This window comes from Nerophis lumbriciformis, linkage group LG01 (genome assembly GCF_033978685.3).
Source record: "Nerophis lumbriciformis linkage group LG01, RoL_Nlum_v2.1, whole genome shotgun sequence".
Classification (NCBI taxonomy): domain Eukaryota; kingdom Metazoa; phylum Chordata; class Actinopteri; order Syngnathiformes; family Syngnathidae; genus Nerophis; species Nerophis lumbriciformis.
The window spans coordinates 18,127,401-18,154,449 of NC_084548.2; the positions used below are offsets into that span (position 1 = coordinate 18,127,401).

At 38.3% G+C, this 27,049-nt stretch overlaps 1 protein-coding gene across 1 annotated transcript in view; it reads left to right on the plus strand.

Annotated features, from left to right (window-relative positions):
• Positions 1-27,049, plus strand: part of cntn3a.2 (contactin 3a, tandem duplicate 2) — a 220,099-nt gene that overhangs the window by 69,712 nt on the left and 123,338 nt on the right. Inside the window, exons 4-9 of the mRNA XM_061976496.1 lie at positions 6,495-6,670; positions 13,779-13,874; positions 14,813-15,016; positions 17,707-17,809; positions 18,076-18,260; positions 23,640-23,776. Coding sequence (XP_061832480.1) covers positions 6,495-6,670; positions 13,779-13,874; positions 14,813-15,016; positions 17,707-17,809; positions 18,076-18,260; positions 23,640-23,776 — 901 coding nt within the window. The remainder of the gene's footprint in view (positions 1-6,494; positions 6,671-13,778; positions 13,875-14,812; positions 15,017-17,706; positions 17,810-18,075; positions 18,261-23,639; positions 23,777-27,049) is intronic.

A 27,049-nucleotide genomic window follows, 5' to 3' on the forward strand; every position in this document is an offset into this window, starting at 1 on the left:
CCCTCACGGTATTTAGAGAAGAAAAGATTAGAGGCACTGCATGTTTTTACATCTGAGGGGTCCACTAATTAAGCATTAATCCATAAAAGACCAAAGTTGGACTTATTCGTGCATCAATAAGTAACGTTTTTGATTGACATAATGAGTGCCATGCTGCTGTGACGCTAATGAGAAAAAGGATAAGTGTGTTTGCAGTCGGTTTCCTGCTACGAATATTACCGTAGTCTCATCTACAGTTCATGCCTGTTCTTGTTGAGCCTATGAGAGATTTATCAATCTAGTTTATTAATACTGTTATGGATATTTTCTTGATGCGAACGAATAGCACCAAAGTGTGTTAATTTGTGTCCAAAGTATGTTAATTTGTGTCAAATAAAGCACTTCGCTTTCCTGCACAACAACAACAACAACAACTTAAGCTTTTCGTTTCTGTTATGCAAGTCGAGAAAGAAAATACGGTGGATTGAACCAATTAAAATATGTATTACTAAGATTTAAAATGACGTTAGTTTATTTGCACAAGCAGGTCTTCATAGTCATATGAAGGCAAACTACAAAAGAACACAAACTAATGTAATCTCTTGTCCTTTCTTTACATTTAGTTCTGCACAAACATTAACTATATTGTAGCAAATAAACTGGATTGCATCACAGAAAGTTTCTCAAACAAATCAAATGTTCAAACAAACATTTTAGAAAGTGATCGCTGCAGACACAAGCATGATCCGATTGTATTCCAAAAGATGATTAAAGTGATTATTTTTAAGAGCCATTTCCTTCGACGCACTTTCGTTTTTTCCCTGACCTTACCTTTATGAAACACTTATTTCGGGACTATATGAAAGCTCTTTCCAATCTCTCTATTTGAACGACTCGGACACCCAAGAACAGAAGAGCAATACGGCATGTTCTACTCAAACACAACAATCACTCGCACTTGTTTTAATTCTACTCTCAAGCTGCTTGACCATGTGTCCGTTGGTAAATCTCACTCCCTGACAACTTTAAGAGCAGTGCTGGTTATCGAGTTGATGGCTTGGGCTTTTAGCTCGGTAGTCATCACGCGCGTCTCTATCATGCCGGACGACCCAGGTTAGAGTTTCTGGTATAACAGAAAAGCAGGGACTGAACCAGGCGTGTTTTGGGGATTTGAGAGAAAATTGAAGTACCTGGAGAAGATTAACATGCAAACTCTATAGGCATGTGCTTCAACAGAGATTTGAACCCCCAATCCATATAAATCATATATTTTCTATATAGACTTTAGCTCCTGTACTGTGAGCTTTTATTGAGAATATTAGATTTTTTTCTCAAAAACTATGACTATTCGTTTAACTTTATGCCTTTTTTCCAAATTGTTTTATTTTTATTTTTTATTTTTTATTTTTATTTGTTTTATTTATTTATTTATTTTTGTCCTGTCCAGCTTCTCAGGCAAATCATATAGTTGATGTAGATGCCCATATCGGCTGTACAAATTTACTTTACAAAAGAGATGTCATGTCTGTTGATCATGTTTTTGTTTGGCCATGTGCTATTTGTTTTTTGGACTCTTTTTAGTTCCTGGTTGTGCACTCTTGCTTGTTTTGTTTCCATGACTACTCATCAGTTTCACCGGTCTCACGTTTTGCACTCGCGCACCTGTTACTAATCATGTCGGTATTATTTAAGCTTTCAGTTGCCAGGCAGTCTGTCCGGCGACATTGCTTCTGCTACCTCCTTGACACCCATGCTAACTCTGTTATCCCTGTTACTCCATTGATTACGTTTTCCATGCCATAGATTCCTGCTCTGCCAAGTAAGTTTTTGTTATTAATGCCACAGTTAGTGACTTTAGTTTCATGTTCATAGTTTCTGCCTTTGTGCTAGTTTTTTCTCCGCCTTTGTGCGCGCCTTTAGTTTTGTACCCCTTTTGTAGTTTAGAGTTAAAAATAAATGATGTCCTTACCTTCACGCCATGTCCAGTCCAACTTTACTTGCATTTCGGGAAAACAAAACCCTCACAGTCCACGTTATGACAAGAGAAGTGTGGGATACTTCTCCTATTGCCTTATTTGTATTTGACTTTATTAAATGTATTTATATTATCATTTGGTGCAGCCGGGCCGGAGCAGGAGGGGATTGAAAGAGGAAAAAAAGGAAGACAGAGGGGGAAATTGTGGGGACAAGAGGGGGATTAGACCGAGAGACAAAAACAACAACAGCAAACACAACAACAACAACAACAACAATTGAACAACATCAGCAAAAACGATATGTACAAATATGATAGTAAAAGTGATAGCAAAGAAGCAGTTAGTGAAATAAATAATAATACAGAAAAGACAATGAGCATTATTACCAGTGTTGGGACTAACGCGTTACAAAGTAACGCGTTACTGTAACGCCGTTACTATCGGCGGTAACTAGTAATCTAACGCGTTATTTTTTATATTCAGTAACTCCGTTACCGTTACTACATGATGCGTTACTGCGTTATTTTGCGTTATTTTTTATGTAGTATCGGCTAGAAACTGAGAAGATCTGAGTGTTGCAGCGCTGCTGAAGAGGCGACAAAAAAGAGGCGCGCTGCGCGCTGTCTGTGTGTACGTGTGTGTGAGTGTGTGTGTGTGTGTGAGTGTGTGTGTGTGGGAGGGGGCGTGTCTGTGTCTACTATCAAGACGTCATGGCGAACCCCGAAGCCGAGTTTCTTAAAATGGAGATATTTTCAGTATGTTTCTTTTATCGACCACAAAGAAAAGAACATTTTAGCTGAATGTAAGTTTCAAATATGCTGAAACAGCGACAAAAACAACATGCTTCGACGAAGCTAGTAAAGAGACACACACTTCACCTCCATCTCCAACAGCGGCTGGATTTTAATGAGGCACTGCACACTGAAGGTACACACACTCTGTCAATTCTCTTATATACTCTTTCATTTTAAACTTTTAAGAGTGTTTGATTATCACATCACTCTAAATGTTTAGACTATAAAGTTCACAAACCTAAAGAGGGATACTAGTGGGCCAGGCTAATATTTCCTTTTCTCTAAACTAAGTGGGGAAATGTGTAGAGTGTTCTGGGCTTCAGACATGATTTTATTTCAGAATTCCTTGAGAAAACGCCTGGTTAGGCTTTATGTATGTAGTGTGTGCCTTTCTTGTTTTACAGCTATGTTGTTATTATGCTGTTTGTTACTTATGTATGTTAAGTTGCAGCTATTTAAAATAGTTTTCTCAATTTGTTCTGGTCTGAAACAAATTGGCCCTTTAAAACATATCTTTGTCTTTGTGTGTTGTATGTAGACCACATTGCTTAGCAGAGTTCAGTGATGCAAATGCATGTCAAGTTGATCAACAGATTGTATTATTCTCCAGTGCAATAACAGTACTAAAATGAAGGCTAAAAGGGCATTAAATGGGGCCTTAAAAAATAAAAATAAATATATATAAGTAACTAAATAGTTACTTTTCACAGTAACGCATTACTTTTTGGTTTAAGTAACTGAGTTAGTAACTGAGTTACTTTTGAAATAAAGTAACTAGTAACTGTAACTAGTTACTGGTTTTCAGTAACTAACCCAACACTGATTATTACACTACAAATGGAGCAATACAAATACCAATAGAAATAGCACTATTGATAATGAATATTAACAATAATTTAGACTTAGATTTAGACTTAGACTTAGACTTCCTTTTTATTGTCATTCAAGTTTGAACTTTACAGCACAGATAAGAACGAAATTTGGTTACATAAGCTCATGGTAGTGCAGGATTAAAAAAGCAATAAGGTGCATATATAAATAAATAAATATATATAAATAATATATAAATATATATATAAAATAAATAAATATATATAAATATATATAAATAAATAAATAGATTACTGTACAGATAAATATATTGCACTTTTTCACATGTGTCCACGTTTATGGATGTATGTTATATTGTCTTTTTTATTCCAGCGAGTTAATCCATTTTGGGGGGAGTTGAGGGGATAATTTAATTATGATGCGTTCAAGAGTCTTACGGCCTGAGGGAAGAAGCTGTTACAGAACCTGGAGGTTCTGCTTCGGAGGCTGCGGAACCTCTTTCTAGAGTCCAGCAGTGAAAACAGTCCTTGGTGGGGGTGGGAGGAGTCTTTGCAGATTTTCTGAGCCCTGGTCAGGCAGCGGCTTTTTGCGATCTCCTGGATAGGAGGAGGAGGAGTCCTGATGATCTTTTCCGCCGTCCTCACCACTCTCTGGAGAGACTTCCAGTCTGAGGCATTGCAGGCTCCAGTCCAGACAGAGATGCTGTTGGTCAGCAGGCTCTCTATAGTGCCTCTGTATTTACCTCTATTATTAAAAATACAATTGTTCAAAAGCAACAATACATTTATGTAATGATATTTTGAAATACAAAAGAATGCAGATAAATGGAGGGGAAGAAAGAGAAGCCAGCTATTTTAACCTTGTAGATTGTTATAGTAATGCTAGGTTAAGCTTTGTCAGTGTGCCATGTGTTACCCAGTTTCTCCTAGGGCAGGGGTGTCAAACTCAAATACAGAGTGGGCCAAAATTTAAAACTGAACAAAGCCACGGGCCAAGGTTGAACAAATTAACCTTTTTGATAGGGACCCAAACAAGTTTTGCATTAAATATTGAACAAGCAAGGCTTATATAACTTTATAGTGACATGCAAAATCGAGTTTCAAATAATAATAATAATAATTAAAAAATATCAATGGCATATCAAATGCAATTTAAAAAAAAATTGAATGCCTCTTATCTATTTGCAGCCTTCTGAGGTAAATATCAACATGAAATTTTTCCACAGGCTAATAAATTTGAAAATAAAATAATGAATAAACCAACCACTCAGGACTTTAAACTGCCCAGTTTGCAACACAATGATCTAATCTGATGTGCCCAAGCCAGATACCTGGCATCCTTTTTTGGATGCTAGTTCATTAATGTCGGGGCTCAGGCTTTGAGCTGAGGCAACCTTCATTATCGAACGAAGGTGTTCATCGGTCATTATATCTCGTATCCCACAGTCTTGGGGGCGTGCCTTGCAGGCACTGCTTTTAACATCCTCTACGAGCTGACGTCACGTCCGCTTTTCATCCCCTTCTAACAACATGCTCGTCACAAGATATGAGCGGCTCCTGTGCGCATACACACGTAAATACAAAGCATACTTAATCAACAGCGATACAGTTTACACTGAGAGTGGCCGTATAAGCAACTTTAACATTGTTAGAAATATACGCCAAACTGTGAATCCACACCAAACACGAATGACAAACACATTTTGGGAGAACATCCGCACAGTAACACAACATAAACACAACAGAACAAATACCCAGAACCTTTTGCAGTACTAACTCTTCCGGGACGCTGCAATATACACCCCCCGCTACCTCCAAACCCCGCCCCCCCACACACACACCTTGTAGCGTCCCGGAAGAGTTAGTGCTGCAAAGGGTTCTGGGTATTTGTTCTGTTGTGTTTATGTTGTGTTACTGTGCGGATGTTCTCCCGAAATGTGTTTGTCATTCTTGTTTGGTGTGCATTCACAGTGTGGCGTATATTTCTAACAATGTTAAAGGTTTTTATACTGGCACCCTCAGTGTGACCTGTATCGCTGAAGATCAAGTATGCGTTGCATTCGCTTCTGTGTGCGTGCCAAAGCCGCACATATTATGTAACTGAGCCAGCACTCGTTGGACTGGACGAAAAGGGGACGTTACAATTCTCGGGAGGGGCACTGAAATTTGGTAGTCTCCTGGGAGGTTTGGCAAGTATGAGAATTAGCCGTGTACCGCGGCACCGCCGCTGTATATATTCGGCGGGCCAGCTCTAGTGTTAATTTGATATCACCTCACAGGCCAAGTGAAATTACACGGCGGGCCAAATTTGGCCCGCGGGCCAGAGTTTGACACAAGTGCCCTAGGGGAACAACGTTAATATATGTTTGATGAAACGTGATTATATGCCTTAGTGTATGTATGCATATGTGCTTGTTTATGTACAGTATGTGTATATGTATGTTTGTACAGTGAATGTGTGTGTACCGTATGTATATATGTATGTTTGTACAGTAAATGTACATGTACAGTATGTGTTTTTCCTCATTTTTAGTGGGGCTTTCCTTCGTAAAAGTTCCATTGGTTGAGGCATAACTAAAATAAAATAGGTGTGTAGCCAGTGATTGAAAATTAAGTGTAAGATTGTGGTGGTGCTACAAGTGACACTTGAGGCCACTCGTGCTCAGAAGTAGTTTGCTTTTAGAAAGCCTGGAATGTGTTTTTTTTTTTTTTTTTTTTTTTTTTTCAGAATGAATGATAATAATTACAACCTTTAACTTCACTCTACGCATTTCAACCCGCTAGTGAGTGCATATTATCGGTGCCTTAAGTGAATTGTGTTGGCCACTCAGCTTCTATTAAAGCGCCCTGCGTGCTTGAAAGAAAATGGACTGCGTATTTTTTTCCAGCGACTGATGGTGTCTTTGCTCCCACAGATGGTCGCTGAATGGGACTTTCATAAATCTGAGCCTGGATCGACGGCGGCGTCTGTCAGGGGGCAACCTCATTATAAGCAGCCTGGACCGCTACCAGGATGTAGGCGTCTATCAGTGTATGGCCTACAACACTGTGGGAGCCATCCTCAGCAGGAGAGCACATCTCAAGTTTGCCTGTAAGTCACTCCTTGTCTCTTTGTGTCACTCGTCAATCTGAGATGGCGTGTCAGCAAAGTCAGCAAATAACGCCGACGCACACCCAGAAATGATTTGCAATATTTATCAGATTGCCAGTGCCTTAGTGTGAAAGTGCATTAAAAGTTGATGTGTGCGAGCGTGCGGGTTGAGTGTGAAGACCTCTGACTGGTCACGACTTGGAAACGAGGCAACTTGTTTACTGAATCCAAAGCGTGTTGTTTTTATTGGACCGTCTGTGACCAGACCTAGCAACAAAGGTACACAGTCATGCTGATTTTTATACAATATAATTGTGTTCCTCACACGGCAGATCTGTGGTAAGAGAAGCAGCAAACAAGTGTTTAAAAAAAGGATGTTTACCACTCATTAAAGAATCCTCTCAAGCAGATCACCCACGCTTGAAGCCGTATAGCCATGCACAATTGGTTCCAATCAGTAAGCTTTTAAGACAGCCTCTGCTAAAAATTTGGGCTGATTTATTGTGCACGAAAACATGAAAAATAAATGAAAATGGCTCAGCCGTCTTTAGAAAAACAATGTTGCAGTTAGAACTTCTTAAACTGCACATTCAAGATCACTGAAGAGCGTCTTCAATGCACCGACAAGACTGTCGCTTCCATTAAGCCACTGCAGCAAGCTTCAAGCTTCGACGAGTCAAGAAAATGATTAGAAAAAGCAATTGGAATGATTTAGTTTGGATGTTGTCAGACAACCAAATGTTTCATGACAACGTGATCGGTGTAAAGACTTCTTACGTTTACCTGCTCTTTGGTTTTCTCTGTGGTAAATTGCATGCAAGGAATTCAAACTTATGTTGTTTTCATTTTTTTAAAAAGCAATAAAAAAAAAAAAATCAATAGAACACAATAGCATGCAATGGCATCATCATTGTGAGAATTTGCATACAAATTTATGATAAGTAATGCAAAATGAGAATTAAAGCAGTAATGGGCAAATACGACCATTGCAGTTAAAGAATTCCGTTGCAATTGTGGCTTTAATGTTTGACAATAAAACTGATTGTGATGATAAAACTGTTGAAGCAGCAATCAGGAAAGGGCACAACATTAGCTGGTATATGTAAAATAACCAGACTTTTGTCTGTCTGGGTGCTATTATGTTACGATATATTATTTTTTTTTAAAAGAAAGAAAGAAATGACAATTAAATTTTTATGTGCGAGGATCACATTCTGATGTTATCAACCTAATTCACTGGCCAGGAAACATACAATGAATAGGCAGGATTATAAAGAACCACAACAATTAATCATGCGTTTGGTTGGAGTCTATAGTTCTCATTAAATCTTTATCTTACCAGGTCTGTTTTAGGTAAAAACAAATGCTCTTCTCCACGAATGCATAAAAAACAGAAACGTTACGCCTTTTTTTTTCCAAATAGCATACTGTACTGCAGTGACGTGCGGTGAGGTTCATGACTGGTGAGGCACTGACTTCATCACAGTCAGATTTACAAACATATGAACCCTAAAGAGTGTCTTATTCACCATTTGATTGGCAGCAGTTAACGGGTTATGTTTAAAAGCTCATACCACCATTCTTCCCTGCTTGGCACTCAGCATCAAGGGTTGGAATTAGGGGTTAAATCACCAAAAATGATTCCCGGGCGCGGCGCTGCTGCTGCCTACTGCTCCCCTCACCTCCCAGGGGGTGAGCAAGGGGATGGGTCAAATGCAGATGACAAATTTCACCACACTTAGTGTGTGTGTGACAATCATTGGTACTTTAACTTAACTTTAACTTTACACATACAAATTGTAGCACACAAAAAAGCACATTTAATAAAAAAAACTTTATTATGGTCTTACCTTTACTTATAAGTGCGGGAACAGTGGTGTTCGTGTTGGAGGAGTTGTAAATGAATGAAATATGAAGTCCATGCTGCAGTCTGCAGGTGTACCTAATGTTGTGTCCCTGCAGTCGTTCACGGCTCCTCCGGCGCAAGCATTGTTGTTTTTGCACTTTTTGGCTTCTTGTTAAGTGACTTTTTTTGGGTGGATTTGGTCTTGCACGTGGAGGGTTTGGGTGTGGGCTTTGGTTGGTGTGGCGCTCCCGTCGGATGGTGCATTCTGCGGTGGAGGTGCATTAACCGGCACCAGGAGGCGGGATTACTGCGAGCCTCACACAGTGCGTCTTCGCAGCAGTTTTATGATTGCTCAGCACAAGAAATACGTTACACACATACAGTTGTTGACAAAATACACTGTACATTATATACCTCAGCTAACTAAACTATGGAAATGTATAATATAATTCATATAGCAATACGGTCTCACTGCACAGCAGGCCAGCAGTTAGCCGAGTCCGCAATCCATGTTGAGGCACAAGGCAGTGACGTGCCTCAACTGGCTGCTGATCACCGCACCGTCTCTTCTCAGTATTTGAACAGCAAATGTGAAAATTCAGCGATTTTGAATAAAAATAATCTAAAACTGGTGAAGTTAAATGGAAAATAACTTTATAGTATAATCACTGGATACATATAACAATTTAATTAATTGTTTTTCTTTTTACATTTTTTTTTTTTCCATGATGGCAGGTGAGGCTGGGGCCTCACCTGCCTCCAGTGACCGCACGTCATTGCTGTACTGTATAATAGAGTATAATGTAGTAAAAGGGATAGTATAATATGGTATGGTATGATGGTGTTGCAGGCCCTTTTGTCCTTACAGTGTAAAATAGTTCAGGGTGTGTGGCATTGTATAGTATACAATATATTATAGTAAAGTCGAGTATAATAGTTTATTATCTATAAACAATAATCACCACTGAGAAAACCCTGATTATTTTGTCCATTTTCGAATTGTATCTTTGAAAGGTTTTGTTAATCGGAAAAGTTTGTAAACTGAAGCAAATGCTTTCTCCATAAAAAACAATGTAAACATGAATATTGGGTTCCAGGATGAAATGGCTGCTCTGCAAGGCACACGATGGATTTATACACTTGTAACTATCATTTTTAATCAACTTTGTATCCTTTCTATGATGTTGCCCCTGTTGTTTTGAATTGAATCGTTGTTTTACTTCACCTTTTGATTGATTAATTGAAACTTTTATTAGTAGATTGCACAGTACAGTACATATTCCGTACAATTGACCACTAAATGGTAACACCCGAATAAGTTTTTCAACTTGTTTAAGTCAGGGTCCACGTAAATCAATTCATGGTACAAATATATACTTTCAGCATAATACAGTCATCACACAAGTTAATCATCAGAGTATATGCATTGAATTAGTTACAATCCGGGAGGTGGGATGAGGAGGGTTTGGTTGATAACAGCATACTTCAGTCATCAACAATTGCATCATCAGAGAAATGGGCATTGAAACAGTGTAGGTCTGACTTGGTAGGATATGTACAGCGAGCAGAGAACATAGCGAGTTTAGATAGCATAAGAACAAGTATATACACTAGAAATACATTTGGTTATTTACAATCCGGGGAGGTGGGATGTGGAAGGGGGAGGGTGTTAAACCTATGTTTTGTACAGCGCTTTGTGATTGTATCTGTGAAAAGCGCTTTATAAATAAAATGTACTAGGTTCGCAGTTTTGAAAACAAATGATAAATGTGTACTTTATCCTGTTATATCTCACATTCTATATTGTGTTTTGGAAGAAGGTTGTCATAAACGTTACTTAATTCATTTAAAAAAATAATACAAAAGAAAACCATTTTTTATGCACATGTAAATGTATTCAGTTATAAACATTCATTCACTTTCTTTTTTCCTTCATGGATCTAAACTTTACCACTGTTGGTATGTTTTTCTATATTTTTATTGTAATAGTTTCAGAATGTGTTTGTTCTATTTTTGGCCAAAGTAAGACAAAGAAAACAATCCGAAGTTGTCTTTATTTTTTTGTTTTAATTCCATGATTTTAATAGTGTGCACAGATTTTCCTTCATGCGGCCCCTTTGACACCCCTACTCTCGTGGTATGCAGAGTTTGGAAAATTACTTTTAAAAAGTAATTAATGATAGTTACTTGGGTAACACTTTAGTATGGGGAACACCATTAATTAGTTGCGGGGGCGATGTGGCGCAGTTGGGAGAGTGGCCGTGCCAGCAACCTGAGGGTTCCTGGTTCAATACCCACCTTGTACCAACCTCGTCACGTCCGTTGTGTCCTTGAACAAGACACTTCACCCTTGCTCCTGATGGGTCGTGGTTAGGGCCTTGCATGGCAGCTCCCGCCATCAGTGTGTGAATGGGTGAATATGGAAAGAGTGTCAAAGCGCTTTGAGTACCTTGAAGGTAGAAAAGCGCTATACAAGTATAACCCATTTATCATTTACTGATTAACATGCAAATTAGTAACACATTGGCTCTTAATCAGTCATTATTAAGTACTTATTAATGCCTTATTCTGCATGGCCTCATTATACAACCAGAAAGCCATTAACTAAGAGTCTTCCCTCATTAACCTCAGAATTATTGCTTATTAGTAACCCTAATCCTAACCTTTATATGTTCCCTTAGTGTCCAAATAACTCTAAATTAAGTCGTTGTTACTTTAATAAGCAACTAATTAATGGTGAATATGTTCCCCATACTAAAGTGTTACCGTTACTTGTTACTTGACCAACAAAGTAATTGAATTACTCACGGAATTATTCTGTAATATATGTAATTTAATTACTAGGGAAAGTATTTTTTTAAATTAAAATTATATCTGGCATATGCAGTTGAGAGACGTCAATATGAAAACAAAGTTTGCGTGCATGTGCTTTTAAAAGGCTTGTTGCCTAGTGATGTGTGACATCATCGAAGGTTTCAACGGAGCTATGTTTGTTAGTTTTAGCAGTTAACAGTGGCAGTTTGTTGCCTCCGACGCCAGCTCTTTTTGAATTTTTTCACCAGATTGTGTTACCTCTGGATAATAAAGACATTGAATGTGCTTTGGTCCACTGCAAAAAGGCAGTTTTCAAAAACAAGAACAAAAAATACAAAAAATTAGGAGTATTTTACTTGAACTAAGCAAAATTATCTGCCAATAGAACAAGAAAATTTGGCTTTTCAAGACTTTCCAAAACAAGTAAAATTAGCTAACCTCAATGAACCCGTAAATACCTTTTTAAAATAAGTATATTCTCATTAATAACAAGTGCACTTTTCTTGGTAGAAAAAAAATTTGACCTTTTTGCTCAATATGTTGAAAAATATTCTTAAATAAGTAAATGCTAGTGCCATTATCTTGACATAATTATATGCGCTCGGCATCATGATTTCTTTTTTTCATGCTTGAAGTAAGACATTATTACTTTAAAAAAATTGTTTTGTACTTTTGAGTGTTAATGACACAGCTTTGCATCAGTTGATATTCAAGCTGTAATATCTTACTGAGATAATTTCGGACCAAAACCCTTAAAACAAGTACAAACGTAAAACACTCTAACATAAAATCTGCTTAGTGAGAAGAATTATCTTATCAGACAGAAAATGAGCAAATATCACCCTTATTTGAGATATTTAATCTTACTTAGATTTCAGTTTTTGCAGTGTGGCTGTCATATCTTATTGTAAATAAAAACGGGGTATTGTTTGGATGGCAGGTTTGTCATTCAGTCATTGATTTGTTGTTAGGGATGTCCGATAATGGCTTTTTGCCGATATCCAATATTCCGATATTGTCCAACTCTTTAATTACCGATACCGATATCAACCGATACCGATATCAACGGATACATGCAGTCGTGGAATTAACACATTATTATGCCTAATTTGGACAACCAGGTATGGTGAAGATAAGGTACTTTTTAAAAATAATAATAAAATAAGATAAATAAATTAAAAACATTTTCTTGAATAAAAAAGAAAGTAAAACAATATAAAAACAGTTACATAGAAACTAGTAATTAATGAAAATGAGTAAAATTAACTGTTAAAGGTTAGTACTATTAGTGGACCAGCAGCACGCACAATCATGTGTGCTTACGGACTGTATCCCTTGCAGACTGTATTGATATATATTGATATATAATGTAGGAACCAGAATATTAATAACAGAAAGAAACAACCCTTTTGTGTGAATGAGGGGAGGGAGGTTTTTTGGGTTGGTGCACTAATTGTAAGTGTATCTTTTGTTTTTTTATGTTGATTAAATAAAAAAATTAAAAAATTTAAAAATTAAAAATAACCGATAATTTCTGATATTACATTTTAACGCATTTATCGACATCTCTATTTGTTGTGCATTATTCCTACAGTGGTACGTGTGCGTATGTGTCGCAGTGTGAGGTTGCCTCCTCCTATTTGATATCAAGTTAATTTTAGTGTGGTGCTGCTTGTTGCTTTCATTAGTAAAAATATATTTCCTGCACTGAACTTGCTGCACTTATGACGCTGTCTTGTTGTTGCCATAAAACCACATCAAAAGCAGTGTGCCGCATTACATCAAGCTATCGCTAACACTGTTGTGACAAACCTAAAAGTAATGAAATAGATTAAACTTTGCTAGTAAAAGTAACGAGGTTACTTACGCCATTATTATATAACGCCGTTCTTAGAAACACGGGTGGTACGCGCAAGCTCCATTTATTGGTACGCGAAATAATTACTTATTTAAGTGCTAAGTGTTTTATTTTCCAATATTCAAACAGTGTTAGTCTTCAAACTGTGTGTAATGTTACAGGGGCCAAAAATATGAACTATACTTGTTAAATAAAACCTCTGCCATTTCTTTAAATTAATACTTGGGCCTACTACGCTACTGTATTTCAATGTTGGTCATTATGGTGGCACTTGGAGAGCTGAGTGTTTTCTGAGGTTGTACTTGGGGAAGAATGTTTGAGAACCGCTGCCTTACATAGCACGGTGTAGCATAGCTTCTGCATTGGTTCCTGGTTACAAAACAGTTTTAGGGTTTAGTTGAGTCAAGTCATTAGTTTCTACCTGCGCTACTCTTTGTGTGTTACTCACGCGTGGCTGAAGAGCCATTTTCTCAACAACCCTTTCGGAACGGACTCGTCACTGTGCTGTTCAAAGTCTTTGCTCCACTCTCTCAGTCTGTCAGATCCTTGTGTTGATTTCTCTCCCTTTTTGTCTTCTCTTCCACCTCAAGACTTGGATCATTTCAAAGTCCACACCAGAAGTGCAGTCTCGGTCCGGGAGGGACAAGGAGTGGTGTTGCTCTGTGGAACGCCCACTTCCTCAGGAGGTAAAAACCAATGTTAGAAAACATCAAAGAATTTGACCATGACTCAGTGGCCTAGTGGTTCTTAACCTTGTTGGAGGTACCGAACCCCACCAGTTTCATATGCGCATTCACCGAACCCTTCTTTAGTGGAAAAATAAAAACTAAAAATGTTTTCCAATTCAAGACAAAGTTGTATGTTTTTTTTACTGGTGCACAAAATGAACCGTGCATGAACATCACCTTGTTCAAAGACCAAAACCAACACAGTGCATAAACTCACAACAAATTACACACCTGCCAATCAGATGGAAAATTAGAGGGACCATTGTTCAGGGGTATTCATAATACACCGAGAGGTAGAAGTTTTTATTTACACGATGAGTCGGGTGTGTCTTGACCTCCGTGGCAGAGGCTCCGCCGAACCCCTGAGGCCGACTCACCGAACCCCTAGGGTTCGATCGAACCCAGGTTAAGAACCACTGGGTCGTGAGTTTAAACCCTGGCCGAGTCATACCAAAGACTATATAAAAATAGGACCCATTACCACACAGCATCAAGGGTTGGAATTGGGGGTTAAATCACCAAAAATGATTCCCGGGCCCGGCCACCGCTGCTGCTCACTGCTCCCCTCACCTCCCAGGGGGTGAACAAGAGGATGGGTCAAAGCAGAGGACAAATTTCACCACACCGAGTGTGTGTGTGACAATCATTGTTTTTTTGACTTAAAGTTAGGTGTGGTGAAATGTGTCCTCTGCATTTGACCCATCCCCTTGTTCCACCCCCTGGGAGGTGAGGGGAGCAGTGAGCAGCAGCGGTGGCCACGCCCGGGAATAATTTGTGGTGATTCAACCCCCAATTCCAACCCTTGATGCTGAGTGTCAATCAGGGAGGTAATGGGTCCCATTTTTATAGTCATTGGTAAGACTTAACTTTAACATTTTTGTCCCCTTCTGTCGCAGATCTTACATATGCATGGGTCTTCAACGAGTACCCGTACTTCGTCCAGCAAGACAATCGCCGTTTCGTCTCCCAGCAGACAGGGAACCTCTACATTGCTAAGGTGGAGCCCTCCGACGTGGGCAACTACACCTGTGTCGTGATGAACAGCATCACAAAGGGCAAGGTTCACAGCTCGCCCACGTCTCTCATCCTCAGGACAGACGGTAGGAATTCACAGGTCCTGTTGTGGCCAATCGGTTTTGTCAGTGTGAGGTTGTTATTTGTCTTTCCTTCAAGGCTGGTTTTTTATCACCAAAAACTAGCAGGAGAGCTTTGCGTCCTGCTGTCGTCCTGCACTTTATTTGAGTCACTGAGCACTAATGTTTTAAAATGAATAGTTGCTTGTCCATGTAGGCCAGACAAAACAATGGGCGCCAATCACATCTTTGCTCACTGACCCTACTTTAAAAGATCTCCCTGGTGAATTTACAGCCCGCATTCTTTGCGGGTGCACTTTGGTAAAAATAGCTGGTAAAGATTGGCTTTGAAATGAATTAAACATAAGCCATACATCACTAGACCATTACGTTGAGTGTTCCAGTGGTTCCACGAGTTAGTTTCCACTCGTTGCACCGAACATGCTAAACTTTCAATTCCTTTGTAAGTTTAAAATAGACACATTGTCCGGCATACAATATCCCAGGGGTGTCCAAAGTGCGGCCCGCAGCTAATTGTTTACCGGCCCGCCACACATTCTGGAAATGCTATTGCAAAAATAAAAAATAAAAACATTTAAAAAAAAATGGGATGAGGTGAAATCTAACTAGAAAAAGTTGCAACGTTGACGCAAAGCTGGCTGTTTTTTTTTTCTTTTTCTTTTTTCTTTCTTTTTTGCCATTGCTCAAAAGTGTGAAGTGAATTATATTTATATAGCGCTTTTCTCAAGTGACTCAAAGCGCTTTACATAGTGAAACCCAATATCTAATTTACATTTTTAAACCAGTGTGGGTGGCACTGGGAGCAGGTGGGTAAAGTGTCTTGCCCAAGGACACAACGGCAGTGACTAGGATGGTAGAAGCGGGGATCGAACCTGCAACCCTCAAGTTGCTGGCATGGCCACTCTACCAACCGAGCTATACCGCCCCAAAAGAATAAATAATTTAAAAAAAAGCAATGTTATAATGACTTATTGACCTATTCAAGGCTCCAATTACTTCAAATATTTCACTTTAAAATGTTTTATGTGGAAAATATTGCATATATTGTGTGGTGGCCATAAAAATACATCAATGTTTTAATTGACAAAAGAGCAAAAAACAAACAGAATAATTGTTCAAACGTAAAATGGACAGATATATCTGAAGTTGATCCTGTAACTTAAGTGTTGAAAGTAAAAAAGACAACAACAAAAAAACTAATGCAAATGTATCACTTTATGGGTGGGGGGACCTTTTGGATCCCAACAATATTTAGTGGGATTTTATTTATCTTTTCTCTGTGAATACTCAAAAATAATAATGAATTAATATCAATGGTGTCCTGCATTATTGATCTTTTAGGGCAGTGTTTTTCAACCAATGTGCCGCGGCACAATAGTGTGCCGTGAGATACAGTCTGGTGTGCCGTGGGAGATTATCTAATTTCACCTATATGGGGTAAAAAATATTTTTTGCAAATCAGAAATTAGAGTCTGCAAATTATGTATTGATTTTGAGTGTCGGTGCTGTCTAGAGCTCGGCAGAGTAACTGTGTATTACTCTTCCATATCAGTAGGTGGCTTTGTAGATGTGGGAAACAGCGGGAGGCAGTGTGCAGGTAAAAAGGTATCTAATGCTTAAACAAAAAATAAACAAAAGGTAAGTGTCCCTAAGAAAAGGTATTGAAACTGAGAAAAGGCTGTGCAGAACGAAACTAAAACTGAACTGACTACAAAGTAAACAAAAACAGAATGCTGGACGACAGCAAAGACTTACTGGGGAACAATCGACAATGTCCCCACAAAGAAGGATAAAAACAAAGTAGATGCAGGAAATATCGCTCAAAGGAAGACATGAAACTGCTACAGGAAAATACAAAAAAAAAGAGGAAAAGCCACCAAAATAAGAGCGCAAGACAAGAACTAAAACACTACACACAGGAAAACAGCAAAAAACTCCAAATAAGTCACGGTGTGATGTTACAGGTCGTGACAGTACACCTACTTTGAGACAAGAGCTATACTGATGCATGCTTGGTTATGGTTTAAAGTCATATCCAACATTTGCGACAACATCTTTTTACTGTCAACTGAGTTTCGTTTTTTAATGATATCTGCTGGTGGTGTGCCTCTGGATTTTTTTCAACGCAAAACATGTGCTTTGGCTCAAAAAAGGTTGAAAAACACTGTTTTAGGGCTCTAATGACTAAATACTGCATATTTCAGTTTTACTATAAAAATTAAAAAAAAAGTTGTCTTTGACAGAAGGCTTTTTTTTTTTTTGTACTTTATATCAACCTGAAGTTGATTTATTGTAAGCGTTAAATAAATAAATAAAATAATTTGACTTATTTTTAACATTTTAATGACTGAGACCCTTTATGGTCCCCGGGAGCCCTAAAAGTAAAATAAAAATAAAAAATCCATATATATTGTTCTGGTTTGAAAATGAAAAATATCAAAATGCCCCTCGCATGCTTTGATTTTTCTGTGTGCGGCCCTCAGTGGAAAAAAGTTTGGACACCCCTGCAATATCCAGTCCAGTTGAGGATGACATTATTCCTTGTTAGCATTTCACTTTTGTTATTTGTGCCTTGTGGTCACTAATGAGAGAATGTTTACACGTGTTTGTGGCAGTGTCCAGCCTTTAATGCAACCCACATTGCTTGTAAGTCCCGAATAATGGAAGAATGAGATCTCATGCTTTCTCTTTTGTAGGAGTGATGGGCGAGTATGAACCGAAAATAGAAGTTAATTTCCCGGAAAATGTACCCGCTGCAAAAGGATCAACAGTTACACTGGAGTGTTTCGCTCTCGGGAAGTAAGCTGGATTCCTTTAAGCACGTTTTCAATCTATTGCCATCAGATGAGCTGGGACTACTGGATAGAGAAACGTTACTGAAGAATATAGCATTTTAAACCTTGACTGCTCTGAAAACCTGTGATGTGAATCAGGTTTATTTTGTTGATGGATTCTCAGTTCCGTCGAGCACTTTATTGCAAAGCTAATAGACACTCATATCAAGCCTATCCTGAGCAACAATCTCAAACCTTCTGAGGAACTTAAATGAGAATTTCTCCTGACAGTCCCGTCCCAGAAATCACCTGGAAAAGGGCGAATGGAGTTCCATTCCCGAGTAAAGTCAAAATGAAGTATGCCAACGCCGTGCTGGAAATCCCCAGCTTCCAGCAGGAGGATACGGGAGGATATGAATGTGTGGCAGAGAATAAGATGGGCAAGAACAAAGCCACTGGGCGACTGGCTTTCTATGGTATGTTAAGTTCATGTTACCTAAAATATCTATTATCAAAGCAGTTGATATTGTTCCCATTGATATTGATTACTTTTGCAAAAACTAAAAACGGTTCCCATCTAGGGTTTTAGTATAGTACCGCGCAGTGACGTGCGGTGAGGTTGATGGCTGGTGAGGCACTGACTTCATCACAGTCAGATTTACAAACATATGAACCCTAAAGAGTATCTTATTCACCATTTGATTGGCAGCAGTTAACAGGTTATGTTTAAAAGCTCATACCAGCATTTTTCCCTGCTTGGCACTCAGCATCAAGGGTTGGAATTGGGGGTTAAATCACCAAAAATTATTCCTGGGCGCGGCGCCGCTGCTGCCCACTGCTCCCCTCACCTCCCAGGGGGTGAGCAAGGGGATGGGTCAAATGCAGTGTGTGTGTGACAATCATTGGTACTTTAACTTAACTTTAACTTTACACATACAAACTGTAGCACACAAAAAAGCACATTTAATAAAAAAAAGTTATTATGGTCTTACCTTTACTTATAAATGAAGTCCATGCGCAGCTCCTTTTGAACAAAAGCATCGATAACTTGTTTATAGAAGTCTTCCTTATCTTTCTTCAGTTTTAAAAGTCTCTCTGTCTCGATGGAGATGATCCTTTAATTATTACCTCCTGCTTCGATTGAAAGTCCAGTTTAGAAAACTGTTTTATTTTAGATATGTAATCCTCCGTGTTAAAAGTGCAGGCAAGAGGAAAAAATAAACGATCGCTGCTAACTGTTGCTGCTTGTTGTCACTTCTTCTGCAGCCGAGTAGTCGCATGAATGATCTCTGGGATCACTAGCGCCCTCTACCACCAGGAGGCGGGATTACTGCGAGCCTCACACAGTGCGTCTTTTGCAGCCGTTTTATGATTGCTCAGCACAAGAAATACGTTACACACATACAGTTGTTGACAAAATACACTGTACATTATATACCTCTGCTAACTAAACTATGGAAATGTATAATATAATTCATATAGCAATACGGTCTCACTGCACAGCAGGCCAGCAGTTAGCCGAGTCATTGTGCAATCCATGGTGAGGCTCAACTGGCTGCTGATCACCGCAAGTCTCTTCTCAGTATTTGAACGGCAAATGTGAAAATTTAGCGATTTTGAATAAAAATAATCTAAAACTGGTGAAGTTAAATGGAAAATAACTTTATAGTATAATCACTGGATACATATAACAATTACATTTTTTTTTTTCTTTCCATGATGGCACGTGAGGCCCCGCCTCACCTGCCTCCCCTGACTGCACGTCACTGATACCGCGATACTAATGAATCATTTTCGGTACGATACCCTCTCTGAAACGTACCGGCCCCGCACCCCCCAGTGCCCGCGTCGAAGTCACGTCGTGTCATTGCTGGTTTTACGAGCAGAGAAGCATGTTCGGCGGCACACACACACACAGAGTACTTACAAGCAGACACAGTGTGTAGACAGAAAAGTGAGAACGGACGCATTTTGGCTTAAAAACTAACAATAAAGGTGAAGTTATAACACTGAAACGCCCTCAGGAAGAGGTGCTTTAAAACATGGCTAGCTAGCTAGTGGCTAACGTCCATCCGCCGTCGGCACTGTTTTAGCGACTTCTAAATCACTAATCCTGGTCTCCATGGCGACAAATAAAGTGTGTTTCTTACAAGTATCATCCCTGCAGGACGACGAATAGCTAAACATGTTTCACTACACACCGTAGCTCACCGGCGTCAAAATGTAAACAAACGCCATGGGTGGATCTACACCTAACATAATGATATCAAGTACAGGCACATATGTAGTCGATACTACTATGATTACGTCGATATTTTTTGGCATCACAACATCTTCTTTCGTTTTTTTAAATGTATATTATGTTTATAAACTCAATAAATATGTCTCTGGACACATGAGGACTTTGAATATGACCAATGTATGATCCTGTAACGACTTGGTATCAGATTGATACTCAAATTTGTGGTATCATCCAAAACTAATGTGAAGTATCAAACAACAGAAGAATAAGTGATTATTACATTTTAACAGAAGTGTAGATAGAACGTGTTAAAAGAGAAAGTAAGCAGATATTAACAGTAAATGAACAAGTAGATTAATAATTCATTTTCTACCACGTGTCCTTAATAATGTTGACAAAATAATAGAATGATGAATGACACAAAATGTTACTGCATACGTCAGTAGACTAATTAGGGGCCTTTGTTTGTTTACTTACTACTAAAAGACAAGTTGTCTTATATGTTCACTACTTTATTTAAGGACTTAACTGCAATAATAAACATATGTTTAATGTACCCTAAGATTTTTTGTTAAAATAAAGCCAATAATGCAATTTTTTTGTGGTCCCCTTTATTTAGAAAAGTACCAAAAAGTGCCGAAAAGTACCAAAATAATTTTAGCACTGGGACCAAAATATTGGTAATGTTCCAACACTATTGCCATCAATAAACCTCCTGTTTATCATCTTCTCTAAAATAACTTCCTAACATATTGAGGTGCCATAAAGTTAACCACTGCAATATGGTGACACTCTTTAAATGGGAACAGCCCTTTTTTTTAAATGTTGGGTATCATCCACAATACCTACGTGAGACAAGAACACACATATGTTTTTTTCCAGTGCAGTCAAGATAGTAAAAAAAAAAAATGATCGTAAGAGGCGTCTGGAACAAGGGGAGAGGAGGGGTCAAATGCAGAGGGTAACTTCACCACACCTCGTGTGTGTGTGACTATCAGTGGAACTTTAACTTTTTAACTTTACCTATAAATTCCTCCAAAAAAAAAAATCTAAAAACAAACGACATGCATATTTATAATAACATGAAAACATCGAAAACTTCTTTCCTGGGTGCATTTATTTCACATTGCTCATAGAAACAAACGCTATTTCCACAACTACCACTAATCATGGCAGACTTTGTGAGAGCCAACGATGACTACTTTGGGACAAATTAAATTCTATTTTTGAGCCTGAATATACAGAGGATGAGTTACAAGTTTTTGAAGTGGGGTGCTAAGCAGATTGTGTAGCAATAGTGCTAAGTGCTGAACAAGAAATACAAAATACAAAGATAGCAAAACAGTCACCTACAATTACTGCGTTGGAATTTTAGCTCTTGTTGTGCTCTTCGCTTATAAAATAATGCTGGGATGAAACAAGCATCTTGCTGTGTCTTCATAGCGATGACCTAAGGTCTACTATAGAGGTGTGCAGTGAGATTTTTGGATTTGTTGGTATATTTTTAGAGGGGTTTATAGGCAGAATAAATTATTCTAAATTATCTACAATTTTAACCGTCTCTTGCTAGCAGTATTTTTTTTTACTACTTAAAACGCACAGTAAAGAGAAAACATGTGTTCTTGTCTCACATAAGGATTGTGAATGGTGGGCAAAAAAAATAATACTTTTTTTTTTTTTTAAAAAGCTAACATTTTTTTACCACTAAGTCTCACTTGACTTAAATAAAATACCAAATGTATAAAACTAATTTTTAAAAGTATTGTTTTTGACAACAACAGCAATTAGCTAACCACATGTATGCTTTTCCATGAAGAAATACACTTCCATCACTTTATTTAGTTTGACTTATTCTTTTGGTTTATTTTATTTTCTGTTTGCCCTGGGGGTGTAATGCTTTATGCCAATGCCTCTCGTGCAGACAGCACAGGTTTAATTTCTGGCTAGGAACCCAACACCCAGCTGCAGGAGATTGCCAGTGCTGGTCCCAGACCCCCGGGCGGGTAAATCAGTGGATTGTGTCAAATAGAGTATCTAATATAAAAAATCAAAAATCCAACGTGCGATCCCAGATGGGAAGAACCAAAAGACAAAATTAATAGATACGTAATATATGATATATATATATATATATATATATATTATACTTTAGAAAGAGGTTCCGCAGCCTCCGTAGCAGAACCTCCAGGTTCTGTAACAGCTTCTTCCCTCAGGCCGTAAGACTCTTGAACGCATCATAATTAAATTAAATTATCCCCTCAACTCCCCCCAAAATGGATTAACTCGCTGGAATAAATAAGACAATATAACATACATCCATAAACGTGGACGCATGTGAAAAAGTGCAATATATTTATCTGTACAGTCATCTATTTATTTATTTATTTAAATGTATATATATTTATTTATTTTATATATATATTTATATATTATTTATATATATTTATTATTTATATATGCACCTTATTGCTTTTTTATCCTGCACTACCATGAGCTTATGTAACGAAATTTCGTTCTTATCTGTGCTGTTAAGTTCAAATTTGAATGACAATAAAAAGGAAGTCTAAGTCTATATATATTTATAATATATTTCCTTATTTATTTAATATGTTTTTACTTATTTTTTTAGATTTGATTTCCCATTTCTATTATCCCTGCAAGTAAGCTATTTATTGGTACACATCATTGATTATTTTCTTTCCTTATTAGAAAATAGTAATGTTTAAACACGGGAAGTTAAACTATTGAACACTAACGGAAAGGAGTATGCTTTTTAAGAAGAGCTTTGCTTCTTTCAACTCCTTTTTGGTGTAAACAAGTGTCATGAGGTGTGGTTACTTAACATTACCTTCACCATTTTTTTTTTTAAATACCTACAAACAGGGATTGTAAAATATCATTGTATCATACAAACAGATATGAACTGTATACTTATTAACTACAGTTATAAACATGTATTGGTCCTAATTTTAACCAAGTGAAAATTAGGAATACAGGATTTGCTTCCATTCAATACACATGTTAAATCACACCAAACACTGAGCATTATCATCTTTGTAAAGGCATCATCAGCTCTTATACTGGGTCTCATTAGAGTGTACAGTAGAACCGTGTAATACAGAGATGGGCTTTTTTTTTTTCTAGTTAAAAAGATTATTAGAAAAAGCCAGATATATAAAAATGAGGCTAATTGTTGTGTAATGGTTGTGCTGCTTTTGTAATTGTGCCTGACTGAGAGAAAGTTAAGAATTATAATTTGGTGATGTAATGACGGTACTAAAACAAGTCAGAACAGACACTGCCATCTTCTCAGTAATAAGCCCTGCTGGGTTTAATTTTACGCCAGTTATTGCAGCTTTATTTTTGCGCCGCATACGTTTAAATTTGGAAGACGGAACAAAATTGCGCTCTGTGAATTGGAAAGGACTGAATGAGTTGCTCTTATTGTGTCCGTGGAAATTTCCTGGCAAATTTGAACCATGTTAGAGCTAACATGGACAAAAATGACATGGGAATGGGTCCTTTTTTTATTGCTCTTATTTGAGCTGTTGTCAAACGTGGCGATATAACAGAGACTTGTCCAAATGTGTGCCTCATGTTTGTGTTCCCTCAGCCAAGCCTCAGTGGATTCAGACCATGAAGGACACGGCCTTGGCCATAGAGGAGAATTTGGACTGGGAGTGTCGTGCCAGTGGGAAACCCAAACCCCTTTACACATGGCTGAAGAACGGCCAGCGGCTGATCTCCCGGGTAAATGTGTCACCTTTCCTGGCCAACGTTTCCTTCTGAAAATGTTATCTTCACCTTCAACTCAGTCCATATTCTCTACTGCTCGCTCGTGTTACCATATCTGAGTTACTGTGCAGAAATATGGGGAAATAACTACACAAGTACACTTCATGCATTAACGGTTGTCAGGTTCAAACACTGATGACATCTATTATACAAGACGAGAAGCAAGGAATTAAACTGAGACCGAATTAAATTTGGCTCAATTGAGGAGAGACGCGTAGACACTGTACCCAACAGCTGTTTTTAAGGAAGGGGGTCGTAAACAGCCATCGCCTTTGGTTACAGAACAGTTAAAAGAAAAGGTCGTAAACAGTTCACAGAAAAGGTCGTAAAACAGTTCAAAGAAGAGGTCCCTGGAGGGTAGTCAGGTCCTGCTTCCTCTTCATATTGTAGTTCTTGGGTCAAGATAATATCTTTCTGTTGATTACAATACATCAAAGAAACAGACCACCTTCCTGTTGCTTCCCATCCTACACAGTGGAGTGTGACAAGCCTTCTGCTTGGTAGGATTAAAGACAGCTTTTGTCTGCTCGCCGGGAACACAAAGTTTTGTGATAACTTAGATACAATTATTCTGACAACAGTTTTACAAAAAAGATCAGTTAGAATAATACATAATGTTGGATATAGAGAACATACAAACCCTTTATTTATTGCAAGGGTGTCCAAACTTTATCCAACGAGGGCCGCGTTCATTAAAATCTAACGATGCTAAAAACAAACCGATGTACGTCAACATATGCCAAGCTAGCTGAACAAGACATCTATGTTAGCTTTGTGTTACACGTGACTAAGAAAATTAGTGTAATCTAATAACTAGGGCTGTCAAAAAGGACAAGTTAACTCATGCGATTAATCACAAAAAATATTGCATTAATCACATATATACGCCGATTGATCACACAACTTATTTGGCTATTTCACCTTCAATGGATTCTTACAATGAAAATGCATTTGTGACCAAGTATCGGGGTCTCTTTTAATTGCTTTGAGATTGTTAATTGAAATCATGCAAGCGATTTTATGCTACGAGAAATATTTGTGATTAATCGTGATTGATCCAATTTCAAAAGTGTGATTAATCGGATTTTTTTTAAATGTATCGTTTGACAACATTACTAAATACATCTCGATAATAATGAATTCATTTAAGTGTTACTATCTGCTGAAAGGGCCAATAAAAAAACGAGCGGCGGGCCAAAATTGGCCCCCGGGCCACACTTTGGACAAAACTGATTTATTGAATTAAAAATACTGAAATTCCACGACATAGTGAAAGTGCAAACAGCTAAAATTATACGCAAAGCAAACTGTAACCTGCTACCCAAGAATATACAACACTTCTTCTCAACAAAAGAGGAGAAATATAACCTTAGAGAAAAATGCAATTTAAAACATTTGTACGCACGTACAACACTTAAGACCTTCTGTATATCAGTATGTGGAATGAAATTATGGAATGGATTGAGCATAGAAATCAAACAATGTACTAATATGATCTACTTCAAGAAACTCTTCAAACTTAAAGTGTTTACAAAGTACAAAGAAGAAGAAGAACCATGATAAACAATTTCAATGTGTCTCATCCATCCATTCATTTTCTAGATAATCTTACTCATCTCACCATGTGAAATAATACGGAGCCCCTAAAGGGACATGGATATTTTGCGAGATCTCGCAATACTTTTGGCGAGATCTCGCACAAGTTTTTTTTTCCTATGTCAGTGAACTGGAAATAAAACAGACACAGCAATGGAGGAGCGGGAGCATGCGAAAGCCTACTCACATACTTGCCAACCTTGAGACCTCCAATTTCGGGAGGTGGGGTGTGGGGGCGTGGGGGCGTGGTTGGGGGCGGGGGCGTGGTTGGGGGCGTGGTTAAGAGGGGAGGAGTATATTTACAGCTAGAATTCACCAACTCAAGTATTTCATATATATATATATATATATATATATATATATATATATATATATATATATATATATATATATATATATATAAAAGAAATACTTGAATTTCAGTGTTTATTTATTTACAAATATACACACACATAACACTCATCTACTCGTTGTTGAGTTAAGGGTTGAATTGTCCATCCTTGTTCTATTCTCTGTCACTATTTTTCTAACCATGCTGAACACCCTCTCTGATGATGCATTGCTGTGTGGCACGCACAAAAGTGCTTTCATCAAATGCACTAGAGTCTGGAATCTTCCATCTCTCGCTAGCATGGCCCAAAACCGGTCAATCTTTGCTTCCTGAGGAAGATCTTCACTGCCAAGCACTTGGTAGTCCACTACTTCTTTCCGGAGGCTATCCAGGTCCAATCGCAGCTGCGGCTTGGAACTTACAAGCGTATTTCTTCATCTTACTCGTCGTCGGCGTCGCCACGGCTGTATCTTCCTCGTTCTTCTGCTTCGTCTCCTTGTTGTGTGCACAGTTGTGCACTGCACTCTCTAAAAGCCCTAGATGTTATTGTCACATATGCATGTACAGTAGATGGCAGTATTGTCCTGTTTAAGAGTGTCACAACATTGCTGTTTACGGCAGACGAACTGCTTTACGGTAGACGAAAACGTGACTGCTGTTGTTGTGTGTTGTTACCGCGCTGGGAGGACGTTAAAGGGGAACATTATCACCAGACCTATGTAAGCGTCAATATTTACCTTGATGTTGCAGAAAAAAGACCATATATTTTTTTAACCGATTTCCGAACTCTAAATGGGTGAATTTTGGCGAATGAAACGCCTTTCTATTATTCGCTCTCGGAGCGATGACGTCACGTTGTGACGTCACATCGGGAAGCAATCCGCCATTTTCTCAAACACATTACAAACACCGAATCAAATCAGCTCTGTTATTTTCCGTTTTTTCGACTGTTTTCCGTACCTTGGAGACATCATACCTCGTCGGTGTGTTGTCGGAGGGTGTAACAACACGAAGAGGGACGGATTCAAGTTGCACCAGTGGCCCAAAGATGCGAAAGTGGCAAGAAATTGGACGAAATTTGTTCAAAATACGAGGGTGTGGGGAAAACCGACGAAAATGGTCAGTTGTTTGTTCCGCACACTTAGCTATGCTACGACAGAGATGGCAAGAATGTGTGGATATCCTGCGACACTCAAAGCAGATGCATTTCCAACGATAAAGTCAAAGAAATCTGCCGCCAGACCCCCATTGAATCTTCCGGAGTGTGTGAGCTATTCAGGGACATAGGACCTCGGTAGCAC